Source organism: Triturus cristatus, chromosome 5_1 (genome assembly GCF_964204655.1).
Source record: "Triturus cristatus chromosome 5_1, aTriCri1.1, whole genome shotgun sequence".
NCBI classification, from domain to species: Eukaryota; Metazoa; Chordata; class Amphibia; order Caudata; family Salamandridae; genus Triturus; species Triturus cristatus.
In genome coordinates this window covers 218,832,755-218,855,446 of record NC_140587.1, presented here as the reverse complement: position 1 = coordinate 218,855,446, position 22,692 = coordinate 218,832,755, and the positions used below count along the sequence as shown (strand labels likewise).

Genomic DNA, 22,692 nt, shown 5'->3' with positions numbered 1-22,692 from the left:
CTTCAGAGTGAATACAAAATGGGATATGACGGGCAGGCTTACTGAAAGAATGTGTAATTGGTTGTTTTTTTTACGTATATGTACAGATACTTTTCGACTCCCTGGACGGGCATCTTTTTTCACTTTGCCTTTATGGAACACCTGATTGTCAGATTCAGTGATGTATTGTCAAAAAGCTATTATGAGTATGTGGCATTTATTCAATAATTGCTTTGTCTGGGCCTACATGTTTTTATGTTGAATTAATTTCAGATTGTGTTGCTTAGACAATTATAAGCATTTGCGCGATTTCAGATTTTATTGATTCTGCATATAATTTCTGCATATATTTTCATCCGACAGAACTATTGTACCATATGATACCCAAGTTCTGAGGAATACAGTGTTACCCCATTGTCATTCAGTGCTGAGACTAAAATGTGGGGTTAGCCCCTAGAAAGCATATTGGTATGGTGGGAGGTGCAGCGACACGGACACGCAGTGCAGACTCCGCCACATGGAACAAGAATTTCTTAAAAAACTGTTAAAAGTTGTTACCCCATTGAAAATGTTGGTTACATCACACTTTTAGCACCTGCAACAAGGCAACTGAAGGCTGTTTAAAGGGGGAATCTTCCCAATAGTCTGCCTATTTTTCTAGAGTTTTAAAAGTAGCCATTGTTGCTCATTCGGATGTCCAAGAGGTGCTCTTCTCTTTAGGAGCCTGTGAAGCTCCCTATGGCTGCTCTTTCGGATGTCTAAGAGGTGCTCTTCTCTTTAGGAGCCTGTGAAGCTCCCTATGGCTGCTCTTTCGGATGTCCAAGAGGTGCTCTACTCTTTAGGAGCCTGTGAAGCTCCCTATGGCTGCTCTTTCGGATGTCCAAGAGGTGCTCTTCTCTTTAGGCGCCTGTGAAGCTCCCTATGGCTGCTCTTTCGGATGTCCAAGAGGTGCTCTTCTCTTTAGGAGCCTGTGAAGCTCCCTATGGCTGCTCTTTCGGATGTCCAAGAGGTGCTCTACTCTTTAGGAGCCAGTGAAGCTCCCTATGGCTGCTCTTTCGGATGTCCAAGAGGTGCTCTTCTCTTTAGGAGCCTGTGAAGCTCCCTATGGCTGCTCTTTCGGATGTCCAAGAGGTGATCTTCTCTTTAGGAGCCTGTGAAGCTCCCTATGGCTGCTCTTTCGGATGTCCAAGAGGTGCTCTACTCTTTAGGAGCCTGTGAAGCTCCCTATGGCTGCTCTTTCGGATGTCCAAGAGGTGCTCTACTCTTTAGGAGCCCGTGAAGCTCCCTATGGCTGCTCTTTCGGATGTCCAAGAGGTGCTCTACTCTTTAGGAGCCTGTGAAGCTCTCTATGGCTGCTCTTTCGGATGTCCAAGAGGTGTTCTACTCTTTAGGAGCCTGTGAAGCTCCCTATGGCTGCTCTTTCGGATGTCCAAGAGGTGCTCTTCTCTTTAGGAGCCTGTGAAGCTCCCTATGGCTGCTCTTTCGGATGTCCAAGAGGTGCTCTACTCTTTAGGAGCCTGTGAAGCTCCCTGTGGCTGCTCTTTAGGATGTCTAAGAGGTGCTCTACTCTTTAGGAGCCTGTGAAGCTCCCTGTGGCTGCTCTTTCGGATGTCTAAGAGGTGCTCTTCTCTTTAGGAGCATGTGAAGCTCCCTATGGCTGCTCTTTCGGATGTCTAAGAGGTGCTATTCTCTTTAGGAGCCTGTGAAGCTCCCTATGGCTGCTCTTTCGGATGTCTAAGAGGTGCTCTTCTCTTTAGGAGCCTGTGAAGCTCCCTATGGCTGCTCTTTCGGATGTCCAAGAGGTGCTCTACTCTTTAGGAGCCAGTGAAGCTCCCTATGGCTGCTCTTTCGGATGTCCAAGAGGTGCTCTTCTCTTTAGGAGCCTGTGAAGCTCCCTATGGCTGCTCTTTCGGATGTCTAAGAGGTGCTCTTCTCTTTAGGAGCCTGTGAAGCTCCCTATGGCTGCTCTTTCGAATGTCCAAGAGGTGCTCTACTCTTTAGGAGTCTATGAAGCTCCCTATGGCCTCTAGCTCTCCCGAGAAGGTTAGATTCAGTGTGATCAGGGAGAATTTATAAACTTCCTACTCACTGATGCTGCTGTTAGCCCCTCCCGACGTCTATCAGGTAAATAGCATCGGTGAATAGGGTATGTACCCAAAGCACTCTAATGGTATTCTAAAGCACCTTGACTCTTTCACCAACAGTTCAAGCAGTGACCCGTAAAGCAGTCACACCTCTTGGGCACCGTAAACCGTGGAAACGATTACTAGGCTTCGAACCTAAACTCCGAATTGTCAGCACAGCATTTTACAACAATTATCTGCAGCCCTCAACTGGTCTCCCAACCCATAGATGACCGGTACTATATGGTTTCCTATCACATCTGTAGCGGCATTTAGATGTGAGCCCATTCGTGGCCACTTGTAGAAGGCGCCCTCCCACCCTGGATGAATTTTGGTGCCTAACTTTTAATCAGTACTATTTTGAGCTCCGCCCCCTTTATGCCCGGTACTGCATGGTGTCACATCACCCTGGCAATTGGTTTCAGATATGGGTATACCTGTGGCTGTGGCAGCCAGCACATTAGAGCCCAGGGGGATGACACTGCTGGTAGGGGAGTGGTGGGCAACCCCTTCACTGCGCATGAGAGTTTGGCCGGCTGTCTGAGGCCGGCCAAAACGTCATGCGCAGTGAAGCTCTCTCGAACCCCAGCTGCATTACTGGGGCTGGAGAGAGCAGGCACAGGGTCCCAATCTGCCTGGGAGCGCAAGTTGCCAGCGCTCAGGCAAAGCCTGATGCTGCCTTCATGTCGTCATGACGTCATGATTGGGCACAGTGCCGTCCGAGAGCCTGTGCCCAGATGCAGGATGAACGCGATGCGGTGGGGAGATGGCAGAGTGTTAAGGTAAATTTTTCTATTTTTTTTGTCCTTTTGTCCCCTGAACCCATCCCGTCCCACCTACCTCCTCCCTCCTCCAGACCGGCCCGCCGCGCCACTTTGGCTGGGGACGGACTGCGACTGACCCGTGGTTTCCATCTAGAAAGCATTGACTCACATTGCATGAATTTTGGGAAGCTATTGTTTTTTAGCACTTTTTAATCTGAGCACTTTGGGTTGACGCTAGGAGAAAGTCCTAATTTTACTTCACTTTCTTAGAGTGCACAGGCATGATCCATGCATGTGCCGTGTATACAAAACATCTTAAACCAGTCTGTATTTTAGGAGAATTAGGATCACTAGCGTTAAAAGCCATTTAAATGTTTTTAAATAATGCCTGTTCTTAATTATTGATTGTGCTTTTTGGAGCCTGCTAACTATGGGCATTGCTTTGTAGCAACACGATGGCCTCCAGCCCTGGAAGCTTGCTAATTAACACCAGCGCCCAAACGCAGTATGATTTGCAGACGGCTATTGTAATGTTTTGAATATTTTAAGGTATGAGTAATCTTTTTTTTGTATTTTTAATATGGAGCTCCTGTGTGATTTATTATTATAATTATTTTTAATAATTGTACAATGTAGTAATGAATCTAAGTCTCTACTAAAGGTGTGTTTGAGAATATAGTACCGAAACTAAACATATCAAGAAGATCTTAGGTTCATCTAATGATGATCACAGTTCCACCTCCTTTTTAAACACAACAACTTGAAAGTTGAGGCCCTTTTTAACTGCAATAGGTCAGAAGCTTAGTTCCTCATTCCACACTTGACTGCTGTACACGCAGTTGGCAGAAGAAGCAAACACCCCCTGCCCCCTTCAGAGATTCTGTCCAACTGGCTCCCGCTCTAGAGTTAAAGCCCTTGTGATGAAACTAAACATGCAACTGTTAGCAACAGCAGTAACAAGCATTTCCAATGCAATAGATCTCACATTTGCAATTTGTCACTGTAATTGATAATGTGTTTTACGTATATGTTTTTGTTTAGAGTGGTGTGGATGTATGTATGTGGAGTGTAGTGGAATTATGTGGGTTGTATTGGAATTGTTACATGTGGAAGTGTGTGGGCTGGAATTGTGTGATGTGTAGTGTATTTGGGAAGTGGAATTATGTGGCATGGTGAATAGATAGGGCTGAGAGATGCAGATAATAGAAAGGAAGATCGTGGGGGATGGGTAGTTTGTGCAGGAAGTGGTGAATGAACTCCAGACAGAGGAGCAGAAAGAGTGTGTGAGAAAGAAGAGAAGAGTAGGTGACAGATGCATAAAGAGGGAAATCCTGTATATACAGAAGACACCCTAAGAAGAGGAGAGTGTGCGATTGGGGGATGGAAACCTTGAAAAGGCATGGGAAAGAAATTGTGCTTGAAGACCTGAATGAACTATATAAGAGAGGTGGGAAGAGTGTGTATGAGAGTGAGAGAGAGGGGTGAGAGAGAGTATGAGAGAAAGAGGGAAACAAAATCTTTAGGAATTGACAATTTGATGTCAGGCATGCTGCTAGGAAACCAGGGGTTTGAAAACTTTGAGCTATGGCAGTAGGCGTCCTCCAAGTAGTACCTGCCCCCCCCCTCAGGCCTTTAGTTCAGCTTTCCTTCAGCATTCTCTCAACTTCACCTATGAGAAACACACTGACTTCCTGTGTCGCTCGTTCAATATCTTTATTCGATTCATACAGAGAATCATAAAAGCACAAAATTAAAAGCATAAAATACATGGTTAAAATGAGCCATCAATGAAGCAAAATTTTAGTTGAGAGACCGTCATACAGCATAAGTACAAAAAATCCAATGGGAGATTACAGATCTAAGCTAGATTATCCATAACGTTTCCTAATCCGGAGCGACACTCGTATGAAGTTCAACATAGCACAACAAACTTCAACGGAGGATAGTGACAACAAGTAGTCATAGCCTTCATTATAGGTACATGGTTGCTGCCCCTTCAGGATAGGCTTAATGAATCTAATCCTAGGTTCCTGGTATAAAAGACAAAAAAGGACCACGTGTATAGTACTTTGACTAACTCTATTGTTGCAAGGACAGGGGGGTAGCCTCTCACACCAACCCCCTTGTTTAGGGAAGGCAAAAAGGAAATGGAGTGTATTTAGCCTAAGCCTTGTAAGGTAAAACCGCCATTGGACATTAGTCGAAAAAGTTAAATAAAACTGATGCCGAGCCTTAAAAGCATGACTTGTTGGGCCTCCCAAACTAGATGTATCTACAAATTTCCAATAACATGCTTTAATTTGGGTTTTTATGTTTCCCTGAATATTTTCAGGATTTTCATAAACATGGCCCAAACCTATCTTATGCAACATGTCACTAACATATAACAGCCAGGGAATCTGTTTTACATTATCCAGGCTCATACAATCTAAAAGAATTTCTCTAGAAAGTTGGAGGTCGTCCGATAACCATATTTTGCACCATAGTAATAAAGGCGACAGACGAATAATATCAGTCACTTTGGTCATTCCCATTTCGTTGTGGCAGAAGGTGTTTGATGAACCAGATGGAATCAGTAATACCCATTTTAAAAATTTGTTTTCCATCACCTGTATGACTGAAGGATTCTCAGTCCCCCATACTCCTGCCCCATAAGTGGCCACAGATAGACATTTAGATGTATATAGGGTTTTGAGATGTGCAACAGGTTTTTGACCCAACTTGCCACAAACGGAAAAGACCTTCTATAGAACGAGTAGTACTCTGGACTCGAGTCTTCATTAATGGGGCCCAACTTAATTTGTTGTTGAAGAGATTTCCCAGGTAGTTAAAGCTATCCACCTTTTCAATGGTGAAGTTATTCACCACAAATTTCCTAGTTTTTGACCCTTTTGGGCCACAGACCATAGCAAAGGATTTTGCAAAATTTACCTTTAGGTCAAGGTCCAACATGAAGGTGTTAAAAGCATCTAAGCATGTCTGCATGCTATTTCCAGTGAGGGTCATTAAAACAGTGTCATCTGCATATGACAATATGGGAATACTCCTACCATTTACCTTTGGAAAATCACAACAATGGTCCAACAAATGCTTCTCCAATCCATTTGTATACACCAAGAATAGAAAAGGTGCCAAAATGTACCCTTGACGGACCCCCTCAGTTGAGGGAATCGGTTTTGTTAATTCACCCCCAGGTCCAAACCTTATGGCCACGGATGTTGCAGCATGTAGTCTGTGAAGCAGCGTAACCAACGGTTCTTCAAAGCCCATACTATCCATCATCCGCCATAGCTTACTTCTGCAAACAGTGTCAAACGCGCTAGACAAGTCCATGAAGGCAAGGTAAATTGCAGAATTCCTTGCCTTCATGTACTTGGCAATAATCAGCGCCAAATTTAAACACTGTTCGACAGTCCCCTTCCCACTTCTAAATCCATACTGGGAGTTCACAATTAAACCAACAGAATCAGCCCACGTTTCCAGTCTGGCCAAAATGACCCTTCCTAATATCTTGCATGATGCATCGATCAAGGATATAGGTAGATAGCATCGGGGGTCACACCTATCGCCCTTCTTAAAAATCGGCACCACCACTGCCTTCTTCCATGATACAGGAATGCTACCAACAACCACAGCCCTGAAGACATTTAACAGCAACGGGGCCCATACTTCCATATTGTGCTTGAAAAAGTCCAAGGGAAAGGCATCAGGGCCCGGAGCTTTTAAAGATGTACCTTTCCTCAGGGCTTCTTTAACCTCCTCCAGTGTAAGCGAGGAGCTAAGAAGCGAAGCTGTAGATGGTACTACCAAAATTCCTGGGTCATCCAACAAATCTGAGGGTGATAATGCCTTGGGATTAAAAATTTTACCAAAGTGAACTTCCCAGGATTCACCAGTAACCTGCATCACTATGCTTTCCTTGGTATCGCTTTTAAACAGGGGACGATTTACTACGTCCCAAAAGAGCCTACTATCTTTTAGCTCAGAGGCCTTTTCTAAATCTTCCCAGGCACAATTTTTTAACTCCTGCTTCCTCTTTATAATAGCCTCTTTATAGGCCTTCCTAGTTGATCTTACCAAGTCTTTGTTCCTTGGTTTTTGCATAAGGGCCGCTTTTACGGATTTATGTGAGGCGGAGCATGCGGAGTCGAACCATCTGAAGCACTTTATATTCGTTTTCCCTGCTGGTTTTGTAAGATACTCAGCCACATGCCCACATAATTTTTCAAAGCTCCCAATAACCTTTTCTGGGTCTAATATTGACATTTGACATAAGTCAATTTCAGTCTTACAGTCATTAAAGATCTTCGCCTCTAGACCTACAGCATCTATTTTACCCCACTTCATGGTAACACCCTGATTCTTATTATATTTTATAGGCTGATCCCAGACCGAGTGTTTCCCACTAGCAGGGATACACAAAAATAGCTTTAAGGGGTTATGGTCGCTTGCAGCATTAGCTATTATCTCAAGTCTATTGACATAAAGCAGGAAGTTACTGGACACAAAAATAAAATCAATAGTGCTTGTTGCACCTCTTGATCCATGAAAGGTTGGTATTGGCGAAATATCTGGGGCTGCCCAGGGCTCTACCATACATAAATCATTTAGAACAATAATATTATTTAAGGCATCCCCCTGGGGCGTGTGTTTAAAATGTATCAAAGGTTGTTTATTTAAATCCTCAAGACCACACACATTTGAACCACCAAATTTGCACAATGAAGAATTAAAATCACCAACCCAAACAATGAATAGTAGAGGTCGTTCACTACGCGCCTTGCTTATTGCGTCCTCCAAACTCTGAATTGTGGTTACATCATTCCTGTCAAAAACATTATGGTACCAGTTGATTAACAACAAGGGCTCGGGGAACAGATTTTCAAGCAATAGCAGTTGGAACCAGGGAGTGTCCGCTATCTTTAAAATTATCAAGTTCTTAAGTTTGATAGAGAGTGCTGTCATTATCCCACCCCTAGCCCTCCCCGCTGGTGATGGTACCGCCAGGACGTTAAAAGATTGAAAACCATCAATTTCCTCACCCGTTCTGCTCCATGTCTCCTGGAAGCACAGAATGTCCTGGCTACCCACATAGTCCAACCAACCTTCATCCTCTAGTCTACCCGCAAGACCGGCAATATTCCATGACATTAGACACAACGTAGGTTCCCCTTGGTTATCGTCCACAGGCTCTTTTAAGCTTGTCTGGTCGTGCTCAATAATCAATAGATTTGGCTCACAGCCTGAGATACTGATCACCTGTGTATCCAAAAGTATATTAGACCCTGCATTGAGATCGGTGACATCCACCACCGAATTATCCTTCTGGCTTACCCCCTCGTTTTCCCCTATAGCCAAGTCTGATATAGGTGATACATTTTCCTTTTTTTTGTCTGATGGTCAATCTAGACCCTCCATTCCCACCAATGGGTCAAAACGATTTCTTAGGGGAATGTTGCTATTTGGCATCCACCCTAGATATTCCTCCCCCTGAACTCTCATTTCAGGTTGATCATAAGGTAGTTGCATAATGTTACTAAAACTTATAGGCCCCATGGGGCATCCATCACCCTGGTACCTCATACCAGGATGATTTTGGGGGGGTCGAAATATAGTTTTGTTCTGTATCCATCCAGGGTGACTATTTCCCTGCAGTCTTGGCCCAGAGTAACAATTTCTGTGTTACTTTTAGAAGGTGGGCGGGAGGATGATCATTAAAGAGGATAAAAAAATTAAAGCCAAAAATGAAATGTGAGATGTAAGGAAATGAAACAAAAATGCAAGCGAGAATGAAAGGAAAAAACTGAAAGGCAGGAGAGAAAGAAAACGTAAAGCAGAATGTTAGTAAAAATAGGCGGCATTAAAGAGCAAGTTATGGCAAAACCTACCTGGGACCCTACCTGGGAGGGGGCCTTTATTGAGACATTTTATGGGCACATGATATATTTTTTTTTTGTAAATGAGTGATAATGTTATTATTTTGTATAGCTTTATTGCATAATACTAGATTCTTCTCCATGTGTATTAGTATTTTGTAGTTTTCACTGTCCTTTTTATTTTTCTAATACATTTTACATGTGCACACATTCTAACATTTATCACTTATATGTTTTTTGGGATTTGACACATTTCATAAAGCAATGGTATAAAAAAAAAACGTTTTCAAAAGTGTGATTTAAAATTGTTGATTTCTAGTAATAATATACAGTAGGTGTCCGTTTAATAGGTTTTGTTTGCAATATAGGAGGTGCAGGGCAATTACCGTGCATAGGCAACAGTAAGATAACTTAGCAAGTTCTACCAATATAGAAGTAACCAAAAAGGTTTTAAGAAGCGATACACCTGATCAATCCTATGTTTTTTTTCTACTTAGGCTCTGAAGGATGAGAGTCCGAATTATCAGTGCTGACAACACAGATTGACAAGTTAACAGTGGGATAACAGAAGTGAAATGTAAGGGCACGCGGCCTTTGCCTGTACTCCTCTTCCCAAAACACAGCATAATGTGGAAGGAGGATACAGATTGCTTCAATGCTTGTTTTACAAATGCAAGAGCGTTGTTATTTGCATAGAGACAGTCTCCATCCCTACATCTCGGAAGAGTAAGCCCACCAATAGCACTGAAGCAAACAGTTATAGCGCCCACAGAGACAGGAGCCTGTTTCCAAGCGCATTTGTCGTGGCATTATAATATGTGGAAACATTGGCAACAAGTGGTCAACGAGCACTTTGAAGTGGATTGATGCCTTTAGGTTGGCGCTAGTATCTTTTCACCTTACAAGCACTAGCTTTTATAGCTGTTAAGTGACAACAGGACCTAGTGACACATACACTGCAAAAGCCACCAAAGATTCTTCCATGGTTTCTTTAAGGAAAGAGTCTGCTTTGATAGATAAATGGTTTAATCAGCGTATCAATAAAAACAGTTATTGCAGGCTGGCAAGCCAGGCTCCCACAGAGACAGGACCAGGTTACCCGAGATTGAAAGTCAGATACAGAGGTTTCTAGCCACATCTGCTGTTTTATTGTGTTTGTCCTGTTTAATTGTATTTATTAGCTTGAATCGTACAAACGCACAGCATAAAAATTACACAATGGTACTTTAAACGGACACACTGTACATTATCAGTAATAAACCTATTTAAAAAAACGCTTTGTGAAGCGTGGGCATGCTTTTCCAAAATAAACAAAAATGTTTGCAAAGCAAGCAGACACGTTTTGGGATGCATACTTAAACAGGGTTGTTTTCGATTAATAATAAGTAGTAACAAGCTGTGTGCAGTGAGGCGGCAGCTGCTGGGAAGAGAGGAGGAATGTAGATTTTCCTAATAATTTATGACGGAAAGTCCTAATTTTATTAAAGACACGGAGGCGAGTATTATGCTTTCTTTTCTTGCTTTATTCCAATAGCAGCAAGATAAAACTACTCTTCCCAGAAGGCTTGGAGAAACAACTACCAGCCAATGGGAAACAAAGAAGCAAATACTGACCAATCACAACATAGATAGCAGTATAAGGTGTATCGTGACTGCAAACAGCCCTCTTTTCTTATGCGAGCAATCATAGAGTATGGAAAAATAAAGGAGAAACAGAGAACAAAATGCAAAAGGTCAAAGTCCACGTAAAAAGTTCTTTTCCGAAGACCACCAGAGGAGAGTCGGAGAGAAGATCCAGTCCAAGAACAGAAGGTGCCGTATCAGAAGGAAAGATCTTGATAGAATCCATGAGGACCTCAGGATGATGCCGGTGGCAGCGCTGGAGTTCCTGTGGGGAGGGAGAACACCAGTTAGAAGTGTTGTGGCGGGATAATACTCGCCTCCGTGTCTTTAATAAAATTAGGACTTTCCGTCATAAATTATTAGGAAAATCTACATTTTATGGCAAGACCGGAGGCTCCTATTATGCTTGTTTAAAGCATATCAACCACCATAGAAGAAGCAGTAAGAACAGGTTTGCAATAAAATGTACGGAACACTGAATCATTAGACCAATCTGCTGACTTCAGGATATCCTCCAGACGGGAGCCAGCCCAAAAGGGTTTAGAAGCCATGGCTCCTCTAGTGGAATGAGCTCCGAAAACGGAGACGTCAATACCTGCCAGGGACATGACCCAACGAACCCAACGGGCCAAGGTAGCAGCAGAAACAGGATGAAAGGGTTTACGAAAGGAAATAAGGAGTTGGGAGCTGGAGGAAGTCCTGAGAGCAGAGGTCTTATTTTCATAAACTTTTAAACATTGGCCTACACACAATTTGGGATTGGAGGGAAAATAGGGGTAGAACACAGACTGTAAATTGGTCTTGGTACGTTTATGAACATGAAACATTACACCGGTAGGAGTAAATTGTCTAGAAGAAACATCTAAGGCTTTCACATCAGATACTCGTTTAATGGAAATTAAACATAATAACATAGTAAGTTTGGCTGAGATCATTTTTAATGAAAGAGCAGAGTTATCAGGCCAGGTAGAAAACAATTGCAAAACCAAATTGACATCCCATAAACTAGAATACTTAGCCAAAGGAGGTTTTGAAAAACGAATTCCTCTTAGAAGTCTGCATACCAAGGGATGCGCCCCCGCAGGTTTTCCATCAATGTGGGAATGATTGAGTGAAATGGCAGATCTATAGAGATTGATGGTACGATAGGATTTACCCGAGCTAGCCTCAGAGGCTAAGAAGTTAACCATAAAGTTTAAAGAGGCTGAAACGGGATCGACAGATTTCTGCAGACACCAGCTTGACCAAAGAGACCAGGCGGACTTGTAAGCCTTGGAGGTGCCAGGGGCCCATGCTCGACTAATAAAGACTGAAGCTTCCTGTGAAATGACGAAATCAGAAGAGGAAGGCTGGAAATTTTCCAGGCGGACAACGTCAGAGACTGGTTGACCATTAAAGGATGGGGGTTGCCTTGAGGATCCGAGAGAAGATTGGGGAAAGGAGAAAGAAGGACGGGGAAGTCTACCGCCAATTCCAGGAGAGACGGGAACCAAATCTGGGACTGCCAAAAGGGAACCACTATTACCAGAGATGTCATCTGGCGACGCACCTGCGATAAGACCCTGTTGATCAACAGAAAAGGAGGAAAGGCATAATTGAGGTGAAGGGACCAATCTTGGAGGAAGGCATCGGTCGCTAGAGCCAAAGGATCCGGACGCCAACTGAAGAAATGAGGCAACTGGGAATTGAGACGGGAAGCAAAGAGGTCTATTGAGAAAGGACCCCACAACTGAGAGAGGGAGAGAAACACGGAGGGAAGAAGCTTCCAGTCGCTGGAATCCCGGAGGAAGCGAGAATGCCAATCGGCCACAGCGTTGAGATCTCCTGGGAGATATTCCGCGGAGAGCGATAGTCTGTTGGAAAGGCAAAACTCCCAAAGGCTTTTTGCTAGATCTGCCAGAGCCTTTGATTTTGTGCCACCGAGATGGTTTATATAACGAACCGCAGAAACATTGTCCATGCGTAGGAGGATGGTACAGCTTACTCTGTCTTTTGCTAGGCTCTGGATTGCAAAGGAACCTGCAAGCATCTCTAAACAGTTGATGTGCAATTTGGACTCCTCTTTTGACCATGTACCGCCAGTCGATATTGGTCCACAACGGGCGCCCCAACCCGTCAGACTTGCATCGGATTCTAATACAAGATCTGGGGCGGAAGCGAAGATGGTTCGGCCGTTCCAGGCCTCCAAATGGTTTAACCACCATTGCAGTTCCAGGTGAGATTCGAGATCTAACTCTATTTGATCGGAATAAGCGAGACCTTGCCGAAGATGCCTGATCTTTAGGCGCTGAAGAGCGCGATAATGGAGGGGGCCTGGGAAGATAGCCTGAATGGAGGCCGATAAAAGTCCGACTAATCTCGCCAGAGTTCTGAGAGAAATGAGTGGACGGTGCAGAGCCTGGGAAATCTCCGTTTGAATCGTGGAGATCTTGGATTGAGGAAGAAAGAGGGAAGCCAGGGGGGAGTCTACACGGAAGCCTAGAAACTCCATGCTCTGAGTCGGGATGAGAGAAGACTTTTCTAGATTGAGGAGAAAACCTAACTCGAGAAGAAGAGAACGTGTAGTGTTGAGATCGTTCAATAGTGCCGATTTGTCTAGATTCATGAGGAGAATGTCGTCGAGATAAATGATGAGTCTTATCCCTAGAGATCGTAGGTAAGCTACGACAGGTCTCATTACCTTTGTGAAGCACCAGGGTGCTGAAGAAAGTCCGAAGGGCAGAGATTGAAAACGATAAGTGACGTTTTGCCATTGAAATTGGAGGAACTTTGTGTGTGATTCGTGAATAGGAATAGATAGATAAGCGTCTTGGAGATCTATGCGGACCATCCAATCGTTGAGACGCAAAGTGTCTCGTAAGTGAAGGATCGTCTCCATTTTGAAGTGACGATAAACCACGAACTGATTGAAGAATCTGAGATTGATCACCGGTCTCATCTTCTTGTTCTTCTTTTGAACGAGAAAAAGCGTGCTGAGGAAGCCTGAGGGATCGAAGGGGGAAACTAGAATAGCTCTTTTGGAAAGAAGTGCCTGTATTTCCGAGGTGACTAGCAGGGACATTTCGGTTGAGAACACTAGAGGAGAAGGAAGAACATGTTGAAAAGGAGGAGCGTAAAGCTCGATACGATAACCTTGGACTGTGTCGAGAACCCATGGATCTGCAGTGAGAGACTGCCATCTGTGCAGGAAAAGGGCTAGACGACCCCCCACAGGAAAAACTGCACTCACCTTGTTGGGAATTGTTGTTGTTGTGGCGGAAGCCACGTTGGCCCCTGCCCCTGTAACCTCGACCTCTTTGGGGGTAAAATTGGGGCTTGAAATCCTGTTGATTGGAGTTGAAGGTACCACGGGAGCCTTGGGACTGGAAACCACGGCCGGTAGAGCGGCTCCTGCCTCTTCCGGCCCTGCCAAAAACCCGAGAAGGAAAGACCTTCTTGATGGATTGCTGCGCCTTGTCCAAGGAGGCAAAGGTGGTGACGAACCGATTTAAGTCTTTTACTAACGAATCTCCAAAGAGAAGACCATCAGCCTTGACACCAGGATCGAGGGGGGCAAGGTTGGCAAGCTTGGGATCTAACTTTATTAAGAGACCTTTGCGGCGCTCATGAGTCAAGGCCGCATTAGTATTGCCCAGGAGACAAAAAGCGCGTTGGACCCACAGTGAAATCTCCTCTGGATTAAGGTCCGAGCCATCCAGGCGAGCTGTTTCAGCTAAATCAAATATGCGGGCCAGTGGCCCCACCAAATCAAGCAGTTTGTCTTGGCAGGAGGACCAAGCTTTGTCCACGCCTTTGCGCGGATCCTTGCCAAACTTCGAGAAGAAAGTGAGGAGAGGTTGATCAATGGCAGGGGTAGAAGTTATGTGAGAAGGGAGAGAGGGCTTGGGACACTCGGACTTCAATTTAGCCCGGACAGTTTTGTCTAAAGGGAGACGAAGTCTGGAGGTTATATACTCCCCGACATGGTCAATAGGGAACCATTCCGTAGAATTAGGGTGTCTGATAGATGCAGGGTCAAAAAGAGGGGTACCGTCAGGATCCAGCACCGGTTCCGATGCAAAGGCGTCCAGTTTTAATTTCTTAGGAGGGGAAGAAGGATTTACAATATCAAAAATATCATCAAGGTCAGTGGCGTCACCCATATCGTCATCTGTGTCATAAATTGTTGAAATGACCAATTTTTGTGGTACCTCCGGGTTGTTAGACTTAGCCTTACGTTTACCAGCTACACTTTTTAACCCCTCCTGAATAGGAGGCCTGGGAGGAACCAAGTCCTCTGTCATATGTGAGGAAGACTCACCAACCACTTTTGACGCCAAAGAAGAAACCTTGGAGTGTACCACTGTAAGTTTTCTGCTATCCCCCGCAGATTGGGCCATTGCTTTGGTCATGACACTTAAGAGAGAGTTCTCCATAGACTTAGAAAAACGCTTCATAGAAGCTTCGACAGCAGTCTCCACTGAGGAATTAATAAAAGAGCTCAAATCCTCTTTGAACTCGTCCCCTTCATTGTCATGAGGCTCATTAGAAACCTGCATTGTGAGCAAAGACAGAGAGTCTGCTCAAAACCTGACCAGAAAGGGTTAATGAGAGGAAAAAAGGAGTGGGCGTATGAAAAAAGAAAACCCCTCCCCTTAGGGGCGTGTGAAATATGGCTGAGGGAAGGAAGAAACGAAGCGTGGAGAGGAGCCGGTAACTGCGCGTCGAGCTGAGGAGCCGGTCTGAAGCGCTGCGCCACAGTTGAGGCGGGGACCGGTGAGAGAGGCGCGCGAGGGGCAGGCAAAGCGTGCAGGGCGCGGGGGGAAACGAAAACTGAAAGATTTATACGCGCGTGAGAGCGCGAAGAAACAGAAGCAACGGAGTTGCGCTACACAGGCCAATAATACAGTTAAACCGAACAATACCAAAAAGTACTTCAAATTAATGCATATAACAGAAAAAGGTACTTATCTTGACTGCGAGCAGCAAGAAAAGAGGGCTGTTTGCAGTCACGATACACCTTATACTGCTATCTATGTTGTGATTGGTCAGTATTTGCTTCTTTGTTTCCCATTGGCTGGTAGTTGTTTCTCCAAGCCTTCTGGGAAGAGTAGTTTTATCTTGCTGCTATTGGAATAAAGCAAGAAAAGAAAGCATAATAGGAGCCTCCGGTCTTGCCATAAAATTCCAGAGCAGGGACTTCTCCCAGCACGAGGTCAGGGCTGGTAACCATCTGGTCACCATCTTGGGACAGGCAGAGATCGCACAGGCTGGGAGGGTGGGGCAGGGAGCAGAGAGGGCTCGGAATCTCACCATCAACACTTGATCCTTTCCCCGGGTATCCCTCCTTCTGTATCCACCCATGTCATTTTATACAGCATAGTTCAGTGGGTTGAGCAGATGTTGCAGATATCTAGGAGTGTTTCGGAAACCTGGAAAAAAGGTAGGGCTGCCTGAGCCCTTATTCCTTATAATGTTGATAAGAGTTATTTTTGCAATAGTAGTAATCAAAGCAAGTAGACAGTTTAGCATCAACTGCTACTCGATTGCTGTGTGACACACACACACACACACAGCTCTGGCAGTGGACCTCCTTCGCGTCACTATTGAGGTTCACACACTGCTCCCTCGATGCCCCTCAGTGCTGGCCAGAAGCCACCTACTATGCATCAGAGGGACACTCAGACAGCTCCTGGCCTGCAGAACCTAGTCTATTCTAGAACTAGAGCTCATCCCAATGCAACTCACCTGTGGCCAGGAGCACGCTCAGCTGTTCGATAAATGGGGCCCACAGACAGCTTTGTGGATGCCCCTCACTCACGCACTGCAGCATGCATTCACAACTCAACGCTGTGTTTGAACTTTGTTAATGCCTGCCAACCCTGAAAACAACATTGACATTATAAAACGATGTCCCTATGTAGAGGTGTCTGGAGCCAGTGCACTCTCATGAGTCTCCTGACGCCCTTCTCTCACGAGGATCCTTGCACACAGCCCTTTAACAGCTTTCCATTGTGGTACTTGTCAATCGTATTAAAGAGGTTTAAAACCCTGGTGGCGCTTGGGAGTGTGGATGATCCAGCACAGACTGACCCAGTGCACACCTGGCGGGGAAATCCATCCTTCGGGTTCACTGCTTCTTCCGGTGAATTTTCAAAACCCTCCGCTTCTTTTGTTTTTTACTCTCTTATAAATAAATGCTGGAAAAAAACTAGAAAGACCTCAGGGGCGCCCGTAGTTTCCCTCTACCAGTAGTGCGATGCATTAAGACACGAGAGGTCATAGAAAGGGCCTCTGTTGAAGACAATGTACTTTGGCGCTATAGAGGAGTGTGTGAAGCGCTGTAAAACCAATGCAGGTGAGCCCAAAAGTAGGCGTGGAATGGACCCCGGAGTCGCCCTTGAGCCAGAGCTGTGCGCATTCACACATGCAGCCGCCGACCCCACTGACACCACAAACAGTGCGCACACAAGGCGTGCACTAGCCGAAGTGAGGGGGATGGTGCACGTGGCTGCAGAAGAACAGACAATGTTTCAGAAGTAGGTGCCCCCCCCCCCCCTCTTACTGTAATAGCGCCCTGGGCGGACACAAAGGTTTCACCCTGGCTACGGCTGTGAATGAAATGAGGCACAGAGACCAGCCCTTAGCTGGCTACATGAAGCCAGTGACTGCACCACTCGAAATTAAAGGGACGGTGAGCAGCGGTCGTGTCCCTATTGCAGGGAGAGGGGGGCGGCAGTCCGATCTGAAGCACCTGTGACAAAGCCATTAGCAAGACGGTCTCGCCATGACCTGAATGATGTAATTGCGCATGAGTTCGGCCGCCATCTTAAAGTGGGGCAATACGAATTAAAAAAAACTGGAATGGTAGTGATTTTCTCTGCCCGTCGCAGCGCGTAACTGGAAATAAATATAAATAGTTGCGGTCAGATTCCCTTTGCAGGGAGGAGGCAGGGGGAACTGCGCCCTCAGAAAACAGCCGCTTAATTTGACCTTGGTCTTTGAATGCAAAGCAAATGTAACATGAGGAGATCATGATTTACAACCCTGTCTACAGAAACAGACCTTTAGCGACTGAAAACATCCAGCGCTCTGGTCAAATGCTGTTAGAGAAAGGGAAAATTAGTCCTTAAACAGATGTTACAATGGGGCAAGTGGAAGGGTACAAATACTGGGGCACAGCTCTGTGGGAGTAAACAACTGAGGAAAAGGAGGGAGAAGGAGGAAGGATTGACCAATAGCAAGCAAGGAATTTTTAAGGACACTGAAACAAACAAATCAAAAGCAGCGGGCTGGTTTAAGCCCACAAAGAAGCATATACTAAAGTATATGCAAGAGGTCTCGAAAGCTCGACCTAAAAACAGTGTTCCCGCTGGATGGCTGCACAACAGTTTGACATAACAGACTTCTAGTAACTCAGCATCTCTTTCCTGACTATGTTCTCGGTCTCCTGATTTTCTCCCCTCATGGGAGAGCTCGTTAACCTCCTTCGCACTTCTTTATCATCCTTCTTAAACCTATGCCTCGACCACGCTGAACTTGCAAAGTACCTTAGTATTTACCCATTATTTAGCTGGTTTATTGAGAGCTTAATATTTGCCTGCATCGGTACTAACTTGTGGCAGTCTCTTACGATGCACCGCTGTTCCAGTTAAGGCTACTAACTCTCCAGGGAACTATGCACTACCTGCATACAGTGCATCACAAGTATTTTTAATTTCAAAGATAATTAAAACTATTATTTTCCATAAAGTTGACGATGAATAAATTGTTGATACTGACATGTTATAATGAACTATGACTCTGGCACGGAATAAAGTTATGATTGGACTGCTGTGTTGTAGACTTTTACATCATATGACAACAGAGTCAAATTTAATGACAGATGGTGGAAACAAAAATTTGACAAACAAGCTATAATGCAACATTTCCCCCTAAATTGTGTTCAAAGCACATAAAGCAAGATCAACAAAGGCGAATACATGGAAAGGTTACCTATGTGTGAGAAAACAAAGTGTTGGATTTGTAGTTTCAACCGTCACGTTGCATCTGCTGCTTTTCACCTGGAATTTTGATTTCTATCCAACCACAGACCTGCCACCCAATATCAGCTCCCTTCACACGTCACCCGGTGAGGGGCCAAGATCACATGATGGCAGGGAAGACAAGCTAGAAGCCACAGCACAGAGTGGGTTTCCGGCTTGTCTTTTAGGGCTTGGAACACACTACGTCCATTAAGGGGTGTAGACATACACCAGGAGATCCCTGCCAGCAACTGCAAGCTTTTTTTTTTGCAGGAGGGGTGAGATGGGGGGAGAGGTCACAAGTGCCTCCTAGGAATCTCTAGGCACGAGACCCCGCTACCTCCGAAAATGATGATTTTTTATTTTAGTTGGCATTTTTGCAACAAGAAATGTGATTATTTTAAAATGAAATCCATTTTCCATAATGCCATAAGTATGTATGCCCGAGTTTTGGGATGATCCGGGAAAGAGGGATGAAAATGAAGCAGATCCGGTCAACAAAGGCTGTGAACAGTGCCAGCCACAGCCACAATGGAGGAGTCAGTATTGTGACACAACTCACCTGTGGCAACCCATCATAAAGGTGACATCCAGACTGGTAGTTTCCTAAGGAGCTCGATATGAGATATTAATGCCAGTAAACTGGTCGAAACATTTCCTGTTAATGTTCCAGCTGAAGGCAACCACCCAGGTCAAAAACAAATTGCAATCTTGTAGCCTGAAATCCTAGATAAAATGGTTACAGCCATTTCCAAGGAAGATGCGAGAAGGGTACTCCAGGGAAACTGCCATAACATGGTAGGAGTATAGAATAACACGCCGCTGGCTCTAGGTGAAGAATTTGCACAGCTAAAATCTTCTAGTAGAAGCAAGCCCAATAAATACCAACCTTAGTTTACAGACGAACTTACAAATCTACAGAGCAAATTTAAAATACTAACAAACTAAACAAACACTGTTATTGGGCCTATGGCTGTTTTAAGACTGGTTACTGCTATTTTGAAAGTAACAGGGATTCTCAGCCTGACGATCGGCAATGAATGATTCAAGCATGTCATTCTGTCAGGCATCCAATGCTGGACAACATGGTTTTCCAATGGCCAATTATAGATTTTTGTACATAATTACAGACAAGGGAATTGAGTAAAACAAAAGTGAGACTGAGCCGATCCAACGAAACTGTCCTACATATCTATAAGCAGGTTATGCTCCCAGGAATGGTGACCCACTTTGCTACCTATTCAGAGATCGCAGACTGAGTCCCTTTGTGCTGGGTGATGGCAACACCTCTTATTTACTTTGCATGCAAACTCCAAGGGATTTGAATGCAGTCTATAAACTATTATTCAAGTTTCAAAAGACCTTTATTCGAATTTGTTAAAATTCATAAAAGTACCGACACATCATATACATACACATAATACAAAACAATTAAATAAATTACACTTCATAGTGACAAGACAATTCATACAAAAAATAGACAGTAAATTCCATTAACTTATAAGGTTTAAGCAGTAGTATTTTTTGACTGGATCTGATTACAAGGACTTTCCATGGTCTTACGTGCACGTATGGCTAGTCTTAGAAAAGTGCTAGTGCGAAACGTCAATTCATCATTGTCCAGGGTGAGCAACAGCATATAGGATTCCTGGAGAGTAAGAGGTCTGAGCTTTCTAAAATATGGGAATAAAAGCCATTTGGTATATCTCACATAATATTTACAGAAAAACAAAAAGTGCCAATCATCTTGAGTGCTTGTGCCGTCACAGGGGCAGGGAGTAAGGGCAGTATGATGTAGATACCCCAAAGGAAAAGAAAGCAGAAATTTAACAGTTCCTGCCCTTAGACGAAACAATAGAGATCTTTCCCAATTCGACATAGGCAGTAATAAGTAGGATGGCATAGTTTGCATACAGAGACCATTACCAATGTATTTTTTGACCCCTGATTTCTGTAGTTCAATTCCAAGCCGTTCATTACGATAAAGTGCATAGAGTGCCTTTTGAACCTCATGTTTGTCCTTTGGTTCAATAGCCGTTGGCTCTGTAAACAAAATACCTCTTCCAATTTCATTAAATATTTTAAAAACTTCTTTAAACCAGGGGATCTGTATGCCTTTATCACTATTGAGGCAGTCCCTAATGATGTTTTGCGTAAGGGCAGCAGCCTCATTCCTCCAGATTCTAATCCAGAAGAGTGCTGGTCTTGCTTTAATAAAGTCGTTTATGAATGGGAGGTTAAGTTCGTTATGACAGATGAAATTGGAAGAGGAAATTGGTGCTCCCAGCAGTTTCCTGCAAAAGCGGTTTTCCTCTCTTTGGATACCAATGCTGCTGGCCGATCCCCAAACTTCAGCTCCATACGTAGCAACAGGGGAACACTGTAATTTAAAAATTTTAAGAATAGCTTTAGTGGCGCCAATTTTCTTGGGGCGTGGGAGGCTCAGGACGGAGTTGTTGGCTTTCGAGAACTTGCTCGTGGCGTGGGCCACATGCCCACTCCAGGAGCCGTTCGCAGCGAAAACCAACCCCAGATAAGGGAACTTATGGACAGATTCAAGTTTATCTGTTCCAATTTGAATAGTGCCGAGTTTCCTTTTGCCTGGCCCACAAGGCATAATAAAGGACTTTTTAAAATTAACTTTAAGATCCAGTCCCTCCATAAAATTTACAAAACTATGTACAAGCAGACGTAAGGCGTTTGGAGTGCGTGCCATAAGGACAGCATCGTCTGCGTATAAAAGTACGGGCAGGGGATTTCCTAAAATGATTGGGACATCGGGGGTGGCTTTCTTTAAACAGTTGGACAGGCCATTGATATAAATGATAAACAGCAGGGGTGCTAAAACGCACCCCTGTCTCACCCCTCTCCCTATCTTAATGGCTCCCGATACCTCTCCGCCCATACCAATACGTACCCGAGCTTTCAAGTCGGTATGGAGATAGGCTAAGAATCTAACAAGAGTGGCATCGAGGCCATTTGACAGGAGAGTTAACCACAGCTTGGATCTATTCACAAGATCGAATGCGGATGAGAGATCCATAAAAGCTAGGTAAACGGGGGATGAGCGAGCAATGCAGTATTTATCTATTATCAATTTTAAGTTTAGGCATTGCTCAACTGTTCCAACCCCACTCCTGAACCCCATCTGGCAGGGGTCTAAGAAGTCAGAATCGGATGCCCATAACAGTACCCTGTTATAAATTATTCGTCCTAGTATTTTTAAAGTATTGTCCAGAAGGGAGATGGGACGATAGTTTACTGGGTCAGACCTGTCTCCCTTTTTATAAATGGGGACAATAATGCTGGTAGCCCAGGTAGCAGGCATAGCTACATGTGGAAGACTATTAAAAATATTTAAGAGTATTGGAGTCCAAAGACCAACGTTAAATTTGAGGATATCTATAGGGAGACCATCTGGCCCGGGCGCCTTATTGCCTAGGCTCTCTTTAATGGCTTTCCTGACTTCTGAGTCAGAAATCTCTAAGCCTGCTGTTTGGTTCGGGTTGGGGAGGGGTTGCTCATCGGAGGGGGCAGCATAAATATTAGTAAAATGAGTCTCCCAAGCTGTACTGGTTATGTTACAACTAATTTTAGTAAGTTCTTTGCCCATTTCCCTCGTTCTCCTAACCGCCGTCCAAAATGGGCCGCTGCCTCCCAGGTTGGCGCTGATAACCAGCTTGTCCCAGTGATCGGAGAGCAAATTTGCCTTCCTTTTCGATGTTTTGTCTTTATAGTTTTTCCTAGCGGCTCGAACAGCGTCCTTACACCTGGGGTTGGCAGAGAGGGCCTTTCTTAACTCTCTATTGGCCACGGAGCAAGATGTATCGAACCACCGTGGCTCTTTATGGTCAGTAGAGAGTGGGACTGACAGGAGAGTTTTTATATTGGTGCATAAAGCTTCAAAATCAGTAATCAGTTTTTCCTTATTTGTGTTGGATGAGGAGAGACATTTCAATAGATCCGGATATACCACCTGAATCGTGTCTATAATAGCCCCACAATCAATTCCTCTCCATTTAAGGCGAAGGCCATCAATTGAGGGTGTGATATCCCTAGCTCCATTTAAATTCATAAAAATCGGACTGGGTGCGAGGTTAAAAATAGCAAACAAAGGATTATGATCACTGAAGGACGTTTGCACCACAGAGGATTTGATTACGCAGTCAATTAACACAGATGATGCAAAAATGTAATCGATAATTGAACCGTTATCCCTGCCCTTAAACGTCGGGGCATAAGGAAAATTCATATCATACCCTACGCTCATTACATCAACAAGATTAAAATCAGAGAGTATACTAATCAGTTCCAAGCCCCTGCG

General features: G+C 44.4%; 1 protein-coding gene across 3 annotated transcripts in view; it reads right to left on the bottom strand.

The window, feature by feature from the left end:
• TRAPPC9 (trafficking protein particle complex subunit 9) overlaps positions 1–22,692 on the bottom strand; it is a 2,530,995-nt gene that overhangs the window by 407,285 nt on the left and 2,101,018 nt on the right. Inside the window, exon 23 of one of the 3 annotated variants that reach the window (XM_085604860.1) lies at positions 10,245–10,630. The exons of the other annotated variants lie outside the window; for them this stretch is intronic. Within the exon in view, the coding sequence (XP_085460986.1) occupies positions 10,599–10,630 (32 nt within the window). The 3' untranslated portion in view covers positions 10,245–10,598. Of the gene's footprint in view, positions 1–10,244; positions 10,631–22,692 lie in introns of those variants that run through there. 3 annotated transcript variants of the gene reach the window in all.